The sequence below is a fragment of the Lycorma delicatula genome, chromosome 8, assembly GCF_047948215.1.
Source record: "Lycorma delicatula isolate Av1 chromosome 8, ASM4794821v1, whole genome shotgun sequence".
NCBI lineage: Eukaryota > Metazoa > Arthropoda > Insecta > Hemiptera > Fulgoridae > Lycorma > Lycorma delicatula.
Genome location: NC_134462.1, coordinates 86,510,595 through 86,524,122, shown reverse-complemented (window position 1 = coordinate 86,524,122; position 13,528 = coordinate 86,510,595). Strand labels below are relative to the sequence as shown.

The window sequence follows — 13,528 nt, the reverse complement described above, 5'->3', positions numbered from 1 at the left end:
CGGTAGCCATATTTTTGTTTTTTATTTTATTTTATTACGGAAATAAATGATTATTATTTTACTGTATTACAAAACCCGTGTAGATGGCATATTAAAGTAGTACCGCTAAGCTAGCTAAACATCGTTTATTGCCACTATCGGTTAAATGACCTAAAATCGTCGGTTCCTTGAAGGTCAAGGAACTATAAACGATATTTACTGTATGCATACATAATTGAGTTTATTTACTGTTTTCTGATAAAAATATTAATAAAGGTAAATAACTTATTAAAATTAAGTATTTTTAATTACTTTTGTTCTAGGTTATGCATTTCTATGGGATTGACTTCAGTGTAAGGTTACATATGGTTATATGTCTTTTCCCAATAATTGCACTTTCAATGATAAGAACATTAAAGCTACTTGTGCCAGTTTCATTGATATCTAATGTACTGATGACTTTTGGAATATGTGGAACTGTTTATATTATGGGTTTTGATTTCCCTCCTATTAGTTCAAGACCCTATGTTGGTGACAATATCCCTTTATTTTTTGGAACTGTTATGTTTGCTTTTGAAGGAATTGGATTGGTAAGTAAAAATCACTGTAACAGTTAAAATTACCTTAATAGAGATTTAGATTGTATTAAATTACATTTAAGTAATTATGAAGACATGGTCAATTGAAAAAAAAACTATTAAAAACAGACTAACATTCTTTTTATCAATTTTTTGACAGCAAATATTGAATAAATTGTGGAAGAATAATAAAATCTTAGTCAATTTAATCTTCAATTGCCAAGGATTTTAGTTAAAAAAGTAATATTATGATCCTTGTTTTAAAATTATAAAACCTTTGAACAGAACAACTTTCCCACAAATTAGTGGAACATTTTTTAAAGCTAAATAACAGCTTACTTCTTCAGTTGATTGATAATAAAATTTTGTCATTCAAAAGTATTTTTTCAGATGAGCATGTTAGTAACAGAGCTACCAGATAAAACAAGTGAGAAGGAGTAATTTGAGAACCCAATAATTAGCTTTCAAAGATCTTTGCAACAAAAAAGTTCTATTATTTGTAAATGAGTTGTTTGATTGTAAAATGTAACCACATTTTGTCATGCTTTTCAGTATTTTTATCTAATGTGATTTTTAAGCTGTATATTTATTATTATATAATTAAGCTAAAGTATTTTTCTTGTGAGCCTTAGACAAGCAAACCTATAAAAATGGTATACAAACAAAGAAAAAAACAAAGAATACAGAATCAACAAAAGAAAGAAAGAATCAAAGAAAGAAAACAAAATTAAGTCAATATGTCAGTGAGAATTGATATGTGTTCCTTGAAGGACTCTGCTGGCAATTTGGAATACTTAGCTGCAGGTTATTTGACAAAGAAGGTACAATTGGTCAAGAATCCCTTAATCCACTAGCAGAGGGGGCCTTGAATTCCATATTGTTCCAATTTGTAGATTATTTTAGTATGAGGGACTCTGTTGAAAGGCTGCTCAAATTCTAGGTAAATAACATCCATTGAGTTTTGCTCATCAATTACTTGTTGAGCAAAACTGTGTGAACCCAGTCACACAGAGTGGTCAACAGACTGAATACAATAGATCTGCCACAAGGAAACCATGTAGACAGTATGGTCCAAAACAAAATCTGCTACCTGCTTCGCAACAGGCCTTTCATAATTTTACTTAATCAAGACTGTACACTTATTAGTCTACAGTTAGCAGGCGATAAACATTCTCCTTTCTTTTTGTAAATAGGAATAACTGCAGAAGTGCATCAAGAAGTTTGAATAAAACTGCTCTTGATAGAACTGTTCATCAAAGTTGCGAGAGTTATAGCAGGAGCCGCAGAACAGTTAGACAGTAGGAGTGTGTTTATGCCAGCCAGGCCAAGGACTTCTGCACAGATTACTCTCTGAATTCAATTGAAAAGATTTTCTTATACACTTGTCTCTGAAGGTAGTGATGGAAGAGGTCCAAGAGGATTAGTAGAAAATGTCTGAGAAAACTCTTTTCAACATGGAGATGAGAAGTAACATCATAACTGTTAACGACTGTGCTACTAGAGTTCTTCATAAACCCACTTCCTAATGATTGAGTTTTGTAATTACAAATTTGAAAAAATGATTTGATGATGGTTAGAACACCATTAGTATACTTATCAGTCAACTCACATGCCCATTTAATTAACTCATTGACAATGATCTGAACGCTATATAATTGGCACGATTACCACTTCTACAGCATTTAACCCAAAGTCTTCTTTTCTTTTCGACACTGTCAGACAACTAAGCAGTCATCCAAAGTTATTTAAATTTTACTCTATATTTGTCATACAAATATGATAAGAATGTAGTTAATAATAATTTTGTAGAATTTTGACCAGGCCAACTCATCATCCTTTACGTCAGTTAGAAAATTAAAGTTGGTCTCATTTAACACCTTATTTATGGCAACAAAATTCCCTCTTTTTAAGTTAAGCCTTGATCGGCCAGTTTCAGATACGGATAGGGGACAACAGTTGCATATGCGCCGCAATGTCTGATGATTGATTGCTCAGTCCAGTGGGCGGTAAATATTCAGTCATTGTTAATGAGATGTTTATTATTCGTTATTACAAGGTCAAGCAAGTTGAATCATTCATTATCTCATTTATGGATTCCCTGTGTTATAAGTTGTGAAAAACTGAGATCCACAGTTAGCTCAAAAATAAATTCGAAGGGGATCTCCTGTTTACTACATTATAATTGTCACTCTTGACATCTGGTAAATTGAAATCACCAAATTATAAAGCTCCTTTTACAGCAATAGATTTCATAAAATCAAATAGTTCATAACCAATGACAATGATGACAAAGATGACAGTCAATGACAATAACATTACTATTGTTAATAATAGACCGAGGTAATATTAAATTGAGGTGAACTTTTCCTCCTTGTCTCTTGAATCTGTGATTAATATAAATACAGTCTATTGCCGGGTATCATCTTACTGTTGATATTTATTTTTTTCCAACTACATTACTATATATTGTAATATACGTCATATATTTTCTTAGAATTACGTTGGCTTAAGTCTGAATCAGGGCCACATACCTAACAAAACTTAAAATTCATGCATGTATGATGTCATGTCCAGTTTTTAATTTATCCCAGATCTAGGTAAAACCTAAAATATAATTTGATTTTATGATTTTAGTAGTTTTAAAAATATTTCACTTTTACAAATTAAAATACTCATAAAGAAATTGCTTGACAGATTACTTTAAAAGTTACAAAAAATTAAATGACTTGTTTTAAAATAGTTCCTCTGTAGTTCTTTTGGAGCCAGTGTTGCTGGAAATTCCATTGAAGGAAGTACAGATGATAAACTCCAAAAAGCCTTTGGAATAAATCTTTCTGTAAAATTTGAAAGGGAGTTGTTTGTAATTTTTAACAATTTTAAAATGTTATTATTTTTTGCCATGTTGTTCAGAGAGCATTCTCTGAATTTAATAATTTCCAGAGCTTCTTATGATATAAAAAAAGGTTTTGCTACTCTATTGTGTGCAGGAAATTAAGAAAGAAAAAACATCAAAAAATGCATTTTGTTCATAAAAAAGAAAGTTTATATTAAATTTTGTAAACCAGATGAATTGTTGTTGCATTTTATAGCAAATACTTGATTTAAATTCTTTATGAAATTTGGCTTTTATTGATTTTAATACACAAAAACACAATTCTGTGAACTTAAGACTATAGAGTTCATTACTGAAATACAGTTCACTGCTTAGGAATAACATAACTAATATTTAAAACCATTTATTTATTTATTTTTTTTTTGGTGATAACACTTATCACAAGGGTAAGAAATAATATACCACAAATTTAGAAGTCCTATAAATGTTTATAAATTTTTATTCTGGTCTTGAATGTTTTTATCATTTTTTTTTAATTAGGTGTTTTAAGGAAATAATTTTCAATCTAAGTATTTTTACTGAGAATAGCTTTTAAGTAAACAAGTCCATAAGGGTAAAAAATTTAATTTTATCATTGAAAGGGAATTATATTTTAAACAAAGTGCAAATATTTTGCCAGCATATTTTTTTAAATATATTATAATTAATTAATTCTTTTATTACTTACTATTAATCTGTCTTTTCATTTTTCAATTCCTACAGCATTGCTTTGCATATTATACTTGATATAGCGTACAGAATGTTACAAAAGTCTAAACATCTTAGTAAAAAAAAACTGAATGTGACTAGAGAATAGAAATAGATCCAGATGTGTAGTTAAAAAAATATTGTACAATAAGTGAAAGTTCTGTCAGTCAGCTTGAATCCAGATTGATTATTTTGGTATGATACATGATTTTCATATAAAATTTGATAAAACAATAAACAGTGCTACTATTTTTATTATCTTCTGTTTCTGAGATACAGCAACCAAAGCAATAGTTTTCCTATGTTTGTGAGCATATTGTTCCAAAACGTTTTTTGCAAGATCACAAAGAAACACAAATAACTATTGGCAGGAAACCTTTTCATTGCACTGTTAGAGATAATACTTTTTTAACAATATGATTACAGGATTGTTAATGTGAAATGTGGTATTTTTATTTAAAATAGTACTTTGTATGAAAGCAATATAAGATTGCTAATGATACAATCACTGATTTAGCAGAAAGATTTCTAAGATTATATCCAAGGAATATTCCAAAAATGTTGTTTGTTAGCAGAAATATGCATCTGCTTAAGAAAACAATTTTGTTTTAAATGTACAGTTTAAAACTTTTTAATAAGTAGTTTTTGTAAACAAGCTGTATTCTGCGAACCTTTCAGTTACTTCGCTTATTAGATTGAAAATTCAGTTGTTATCTTGTGATGTTTACAGGTTTTACCGTTGAAAACAGAAATGCAAAGACCAGAAAAGTTTGATAGTTCATTTGGTGTACTTAATGTTGGCATGTTTATTATTATATCAACATTTACATTATTTGGATTTCTTTGCTATCTTAAGTATGGTGATGCTATTGAACCCAGTGTTACTTTAAGCCTTCCTTCTGAACTATTGTAAGTATCTACAGTTCTTGTATTTGTTGATATTTATATTTATTTTTGCCAGTTATTTTTATGTATATTATTACTAAATATATATTTTATAAACAAAAAAATGTGTTTTTGTAATAACACACTTGGTGAAGTTTTATAGGAAGTAAATTTTATTTTATATTAGAAATGCCAAGCCTGTCCTGAATCAAATCTGGGATCTTCTGAAACAAAAGATGAAGTCTACTTTTGCCACTCTTTTCCAGGAGCCATTGCATTATCCAATAGTCACATTTCACATTAAGTGCAAATGCTAGGCTTAACAATACAAATTATATAACTGGTTTTACATTAGTAAAAGATAATTGCAGCAGCAATGAATTATCGGCTAGCAGTGGCAGTGTCCATATGATTTTTTTGAACAACAGTAAAAACAATTATTTCATTATAGGATTTTATAAATACATTTAAATGCAGTTTATTGACAGTAAGGGAACAATGCTACAACACAGAAAAAAGAGTGAATATTATATACATATATAAAATATATAACACTATATTTGAAAAAGATACTATATTACTAAAGAAAAGATACTATAAAGAAATGTAAAGATACTATATTTGAAATGGATTCAGTGCGCTGATGTCAGCATATCTGTTTTATGAATGTGTGATATTTTTAAAAATGATTCAGTGCCATTTATTCTGTTGTTTAGTAGCTTGATAAGATAAAGTTTTTATATAAAACATGGTGAATTATTGTTGCGCATAAATTATGCCTATATCTTGTATGAATTGTAAATAAATTGCTGTTGAAAAACAATATAATTGTATCCATAAAATAGGCCTAAGTGAGGAAAGAAAGTGGTTGTCAGTCAGTTATAACTTCCTCAATGCAAACTTGTCCTCATTAACTACTAAATGAAAATGAAGTGTTTTTAAAATTATTATGATAATGATTATTAAATTAATACCCATTAAGCCACATAGGTGATGACAAGACATTATGTTACATACTTTTGATCATGTTAAATAATTTATCTTCGTAATTTATAAAAATCACCAAGTATTATTTGATAAGATTGGAATTTGATGCATTTTCAGCAGCGGTAGTTATAGATAAAGGCTATCATACACAGATGAAAATATTTTGATAAATAAAAACTTCTATCACAGGATATATTTAATTTATTTTTCATAAATAATAATTCTGTAAAAAATTATAGACTGTTTTAAAGGTAACAAATAGATTTTTGTGTTAAAAATATACTGAAACTACAGCAAAAGCAACAGTGATGCATAATGAAAAAATAAGGGCATAAGTTAGTTTAATGTTTGCTAATCCAAATTTGCTAATATAATCTAGGTAACGTTCTTATAAGTTAATAATTAGTTATGTTTTAAAGTAAATTAAGAGATTATTTATTATATGAGTAAAAATAATGTAAATAAATTAAACATGTTTTAATAAAATTAAAAAATAAATAATATTGTAATAAATAAAAGTATTAATTAAATAGCCTTTGTTAATTATATTCTCTTAAGTAGATTATGAATAAGTAGTAATATATTACTATGTTTATTTTTCCAGATTATCCAAAATAGTAAAATTATCAGTTGCTGGTGCCATATTATTCACATATACATTAATGTTTTATATTGCGATGATTGTTATTTGGCCATATTTTAATAAAAAATATGGACCTTTTAAACATCCATTAATTGCTGAAATGTTGTGTAGAACCTTTTTCGTTTTTATTACGTGTAAGTAGAATTTTTTTTACTTTTATTCATTTTTTGTTAAGATTCATTTATCATGATGCAATTAATTAATTTTTTTTAAATTAGTGGAACTAAATAACTTATATATAGAGTGATTCCAAATTGCACGGCAATCTCTCGGGAGATAATTCTGTAGCCAAAAATAAGAAAAAAAGATCTTATATATATATATATATATATATTTAAGTCAGAATACAGTTCGTAATGATTTTTGACTCACGAAACAGTTAGCCCTGCTTTCTGCTTCCTCTGTGAAATTAAACCATGTTAAAATTATTGGGGTATAAATCAAGGGGTAAATTTGGTGCTTCCATATGGTCCTTGATCTAAGAAATTGAATAAAAGTGCTCCCAGACATCTATCTCAGTTGGCTTTTAAGAAAAACTGGATAAAACAAGTAAACATTTTGTCGGAAAATACACTTTTTAGGTTTGGAATAAAATAACTTTTAATTTACCAATAAACAAATAAAAATTTGTAGTTAACTTTTTAGAGTATTTAATTCTGAGAAAATTGATGTAAATAGTTATATATGAGGGTAGTCAATTATTATCCGCAATTTAGTTACATTTTTGTTTATGTTGGGAGTACTGTCTTGTTGCGTAGATGAGCATGCGTGGTTTAATTGTTGTTATGTCTGTGCAGGTTTGATGCTGCTAGGTTAGTTCCATTATCGCTGCCCTGCCGTTATCCATGGCTGCTCCGCTTTCTGTTTGCACCAAAGAAGAGCAACGTTCAGTGATCTGTTTTTTTGTGGTCGGAAGGTGTATCAGGGGCAGAAATTCATCGAAGACTTTCGGTACAGTACGGGAACAGTGTATTGCCGCAACGGAGTGCGGACGGGCCGGACGCCGTTTACCGCCACAAATGAGGTAAACATTGAGCATGCACGTGACATGGTTTTCTTAGACAGATGAGAAACTATCGATGAAGTGGCACATCGTCTGCAAATTAGTCACGGTTCTGCCTACGAAATCATCCACAACAGACTTGGGTTTCATAAAGTCTGTGCAAGATGGGTCCCAAAACAACTCACACAGTTGCATAAACAAACGCGCTTGGACATTTGCCAAAAACATTTGGATCATATTCTGTCTAAGAAGATGGGACATCTTCTTAGACAGAATCATCACTGGTGACGAAACACGGATCCATCATTACGAGCAGAATATGAGATGTAAACGGAGAGTAAACAGCAGAATATGGGATGAAAACAACCAAATTCGCCCTGAAAAAAAAACTTCAAGACCCAACCATCCGCAGGAAAACTGATGCTTATGGTTTTTTGGGACTCACAAGGCCTAGTACTGGAACATTATGAGGAAAGAGGCACGACAATAAACAGTGCGCGTTACAGTGAGATGTTTACTGCCAAGCTGAAGCCTGCAATTCGTAGCAAACGCCGAGGACTGCTGTCGAAAGGTGTTGTGTTGTTGCACGTCCACAATGCCCGTCCACATACTGCTGCCCACACTGCTGAAACGGTCTGGAAACTCAACTTTGAAGTACTGGCTCGTCCTCTGTATAGTCCTGAAATGGCCCCTTCTGACCCTTCCACTCAAAGAGGCATTAAGGGGCCGTCAATTTACCTCGAACGAAACAGTGAAAGAATCTGTGCATTCCAGGCTCGCGCTCAACCAAAAACCTTCTTATATGAAGGTATCAGGAAGCTTGTGCAACGATGGACCAAGTGCGTTGAAATGCAAGGGGACTATGTTGAAAAATGATGTACATGTAAGTTTCCTATTTGTATTGCAATAAAATTTATACCTACATTGTGGATAATAATTGACTTACCCTCGTATGTTATTATTATAACATTTTTTTTACAGTATTAAAAAGGGAAAAAATCACCTGATTTTTTGATGGGCAGTTATGTTAAGTCATGTATCCTCTCCTCTGTTAATTGTTAATAAAGGAACTAACTGTCTCTTCTTCTTATTTATGTGAACACAAATTTGAGAGGTTCAACTTTAATTAGAAACAAAACACACATCTGTTTGTATATACTTCATTTAGGTGATCATAAACTTGTAATCTGTAATGAGTCGCAGCAGCATTCAACATGAACCACATTTTGTTAGGCGTGTTCAGTGGCAAATCTTTGAGTAAAAGTGGAAGATTAGCTGTCAAGAAACGTAAATATCTTTCCCGTTGAACATTTCAGGTAAAAAAACACAAATAAGTGTTCAGGCAGAATACTAGCCCATATGTTTACAGAAAACTCATATAAGTGATGGTTTTCTGACATGGCATGAGGGTTTTCAATTGATCACATGTGCATGTTGTAGGTGTTAAGAGTGGTTGTACATTTGGCTTCATCAGTAAAGAAGATATTAAAAATTTTGGATTAATTAATATATTTTTGGATAAGCTATATATTTATAAGCCACTGCTATATTTTATTGTAATATTATTTAATTATTATAAACTATTACATGATAACATTAATAAAATTATTTCAGTTCATATTGTATCGAATTATTTAATCTTATTCAGTAGAAAATGAAACTGATTTTTTATCTAGAGTGACTCACTTCATGAATCTTTGCTATATCTTTATAGTTTACAAACGGATTTGAATAAATGAGTTATTTTCTTTGTCATAAAATGCATCAAATTTTTTATAACAATATTTTATTAAACCAGCGGTTGTAAGGATATTAACAATTAAAAAGCTTACATGACTGCACAATCTTGAAATGGTTTGAAAGATCAGGTTCATTATTTTAATACAAGTAAACCTCCAGGTACCCTAGCAGTGCATGTGTATGAATTTTTTATCTCGATACGAGTAATCATTCCTGTGAAATAAATTTTTATGTTAAAAATACAAAATGGTGGATAGCCAGCAAAAGTATTTGCAGACATAGTTGATATATATAAATTTTTCTTTAATTTGATTTTTTTGTATTTGTGTAATATATATACGTATGTTTAATATACACACCTAATATTAATTAGTACTGTTTTGATTACACGTAAGATAATAAAATAAACTTAAGTAATTATCTCATTTTAATTTAAAATAATTAAGTGATATTACATTTTCAAGGATGTCTAGACAATATATTAATGAGTCAAAAATTGTATTGATAAGAACATTTTCTTGAGTTTTATCTTGAAATGTTCTGAAGATTTTTTAAAAATCTCACTTTCAGACTAATATTTTAGATTATATATATTAATATCTTTAGAAGATTAATTTATAGAATTATGATTATAATCTTTAAAATAAATATTTGTTTTTTTATTAGTTGCAAATAATTTTAAGTACTTAGTTCACATGTTAACAATTTAAACAACATAAATTTTAACATTTATTAAAAAACTATGTAGTTTTTCTTATTTAAATGTTGGATTTATTAGAAAATTATATTTCATACTATTTTTGATTTTATGGTCCTTATCAAAAGATTTTGATGAAAGTCAAGAATAAAATTTCCTTATAACACTAATTTCTTTATACGCCAATGATTTAGTAATATCTTTTCTGAACAAATTGGTAATGTTTACAAATATTACCCATTTTACTGATGAAGACAAGGTTGTTGTCTATTAACGAGATATAAATAAAATATATATTAATGTGAGAGTGAAATGTTGGTCATGTTCATTAATTCACAATGGTCAGTAGTAATTATCAAATTATTACCTTTTGATGTGTTCTACTGACTGATCTTTTGTTTCATTTCTATCTATTTTTTTTTTTTGTCAATTTCTCTCTATTGAATTGTTTTGAACAACTTGTTTAATATCGTTAAGTAAGTCTGTAAGTTGTTTTATCAACATTGGTATTATATGCAATTTAGTGAGGATATATAAGCATACAGTTGTATTCAATAATATCATCACTCTACTGTATGCTTAGGTTTAAGTAATTTCAGCATAACATAATTGAATAACGTATTTGAGACCAGAGCAACACATAATTGACATGACATCATAACCTTTACACAAGATACAACAAAAAAAACTTCTTTACGTACAACCATAAATACTCTACATTGACAGGTCAACCAATGAATGTACTTATTTTTCTACCCTCCAGGCTAAAATATTTTTGCAACCCTTGTACTATGTTCTCTTTAGATAATTTAAAACAGACAGACAAAATATTATACTGACACTTTCATGTTGATGACATCATATTTCAAGTAAAGACCATATAAGACAATGTTATATATCCCAAATATAATGAATAGTAACATTAAAAAAAAACGCAGAAAAAGAAATTTTAGATAGATAGAGAATATAAACCTTGTATAGCAAAAATTAAAAGATGTATTATTACTGATGAATAAAAATTCAGAAAATAAGAGAGGCAATAAATGCATTGACTTTTTTGAAAAGTGAAATAAAAATACAACTCAAAGTAACAGACTAAAAAATGTAATGAAGTAAAATAATTTGAAATGCAAAATTATTTAAAAAAAGTTAGTGGTCCAGTCAGATTCTGCACATCACACTGTAAGTTAAGGTGTGATGTGCACCCATTAACAAATGTTTGTATAAATGTAAAAAAAAACTACTACTATATTAGTTTTTATTTTTATTTTTTAGTAGCATTGACAGCTACGATCATTAACCATTATTGTTGTTTTAATTATTTTATAATATTTAATTTTTTTTTTTTCAGTTACTCTCTCTGAAATTATTCCAAACCTAGGTCTATTCATATCTCTTATTGGTGCAGTTAGTACATCATTTCTTGCATTGATTGCTCCTTCAACGTGTGATATTGCTATGCGGTGGCCATCAAACTTTGGTACATTGTACTGGCGTTTAGTACTTGATATTATGTCATTAATTTTAGCAATTATTGGATTTTTTACAGGAACTTATTTTAGTTTGCATGATATATTTAAAGCATATTTTGCACCGACATCATGACGTGTTGGATGTTATACTACTGGAAAGCATTTGTTTCTGTTAACTTTGCTTCTTGCATCTCATTTTATTATCACACATTTTCACTTTTCTTTTATGGTAAATGTTTGCTTAAAAACATTACACATTTTACTGATGAAGACATGGCTACTGTCTATTAACGAGATACAAATAAAATATATATTAATGTGGGAGTGAAATGTTGGTTGTGGTCAGTAATTCACAACGGTCAGTAGTAATTATCGAATTACATTTTGATATGTTCTACTGCCTGATTTTTTGTTTAATTTCTATTTGTGTTTTAGTCAGTAAATAATTATGCTCACAGTTAAGTTAAAGTTTTATGAAGAAATTAATTTTTAGTTTTTTTTTTGTAGTTTTTTCTGTCTTTTTTATAATTAACACTAGCGTTATAATGAAATAATCTTTTCATGTTAATAAAAATAAAGATATTTTTTAATGAATCAATTTTTTTAATTTCATAAAAATTATTTGTTGTATCTATCTCTTTCAGTACAATTTTTTTGATTTGTAATATAATATTATTGATAGGAACAAATCAGATGTATTTCTACAAATTTTAATAAATCGTCATTTAAATGGTTCAACTTCATATTTAACAGTAAATCTTTATTAAATAATTAGCGTTTTTAGAAATAATTGTAATTTGTAATCATGGATGTAAATAGTTTTGATAAAGGCCATAAAAATCGACAAACAGCTTTTATAATGATTCAAAGAAGTGCCTGCAGAAAGATATCATTTTTAGTGCATGGTGCATGGATTACTGCTGTAGGCTTCTTTAGGTGACTTGATTTAAATAAATTGATATAAATCTATAAATGTTTTAACTTAAAATTTTGGATATTTTATCTTTATCTTATATTAGAGTATTGTGATTCATGTTATTATTGTGGATATTTAAAATATCTTTCTAGTATGCATACCAAGATATATGACAATATTTTAACATAAATCTTGGCCTCAAAAAATTAAAACAAGATTTAGTTTCATATTTTGCATATTCTGATCTTGGAAGTAATTTTATTTTATTTTTGTTAAATTCAGGAGAACTGAGTACTTTGTGGGCTTCCATAGATATTAAATGTAACAGATGTGGTGTTTATCAACTAACTGGCAAATGATTTTTATTTTTTTGAGATCATATTTAAATGTTTAGTAAATATCATTTTGCTTTGTTTGATTTACTGATGTAGTAATATAATGTAATCGTTTGATGTAATCTTATCCAAAACATCTGATATGTTTTAGATGAGAAATTTAGTGAATTCAGAAAGATAAGCCATTGCATCAGCGATATAATTTCCTGCATCATACTTAACCACCAAATCATTAAAACATTTTGCAACTGGTCATAAAATCACAATTTGTAATATGCTGAAATTGCTAATTCTGACTTTTATATGGATGATATTTTGATGTAAGCTGACTCACTAAAAGATAAAAGAATTACAACAGGAGTTATTTATTAAGATCCTTTTTCAGTGTTGCTGATTTGAAGTAACTGTTCTGTTTTGCTCCAATATGCAGAGATGCAAAATTACTTTATAATACAATATGAAAGTGAGTAATTTAAAATTGTAATACTTTAAACATATTGTCATGTTTTTTCTTGTTATTCAAAGAATTGTTTATCCATATTTTAATTTATATTTGTGATTTGGAACTTTTGCTAAAACCAGCTAGTATATTATTGTTTAAAAAATAACAATATCCTTGTATAATAGAACTGTCTTTGTGTAGCTCAACACAATAACCTTATTCTTACAAGAAAGGACCTTATTATGGTTAATGTTGCCATTTTTAACCATGT

At 28.7% G+C, this 13,528-nt stretch overlaps 1 protein-coding gene across 1 annotated transcript in view; it reads left to right on the top strand.

Annotated features, from left to right (window-relative positions):
- Positions 1–13,164, top strand: part of LOC142328945 (proton-coupled amino acid transporter-like protein acs) — a 34,173-nt gene extending 21,009 nt beyond the window's left edge. Inside the window, exons 6-10 of the mRNA XM_075373134.1 lie at positions 303–569; positions 4,868–5,046; positions 6,614–6,786; positions 11,444–11,572; positions 12,763–13,164. Coding sequence (XP_075229249.1) covers positions 303–569; positions 4,868–5,046; positions 6,614–6,786; positions 11,444–11,572; positions 12,763–12,839 — 825 coding nt within the window. The 3' untranslated portion in view covers positions 12,840–13,164. The remainder of the gene's footprint in view (positions 1–302; positions 570–4,867; positions 5,047–6,613; positions 6,787–11,443; positions 11,573–12,762) is intronic.
- The last annotated feature ends 364 nt before the right edge of the window (positions 13,165–13,528 follow it).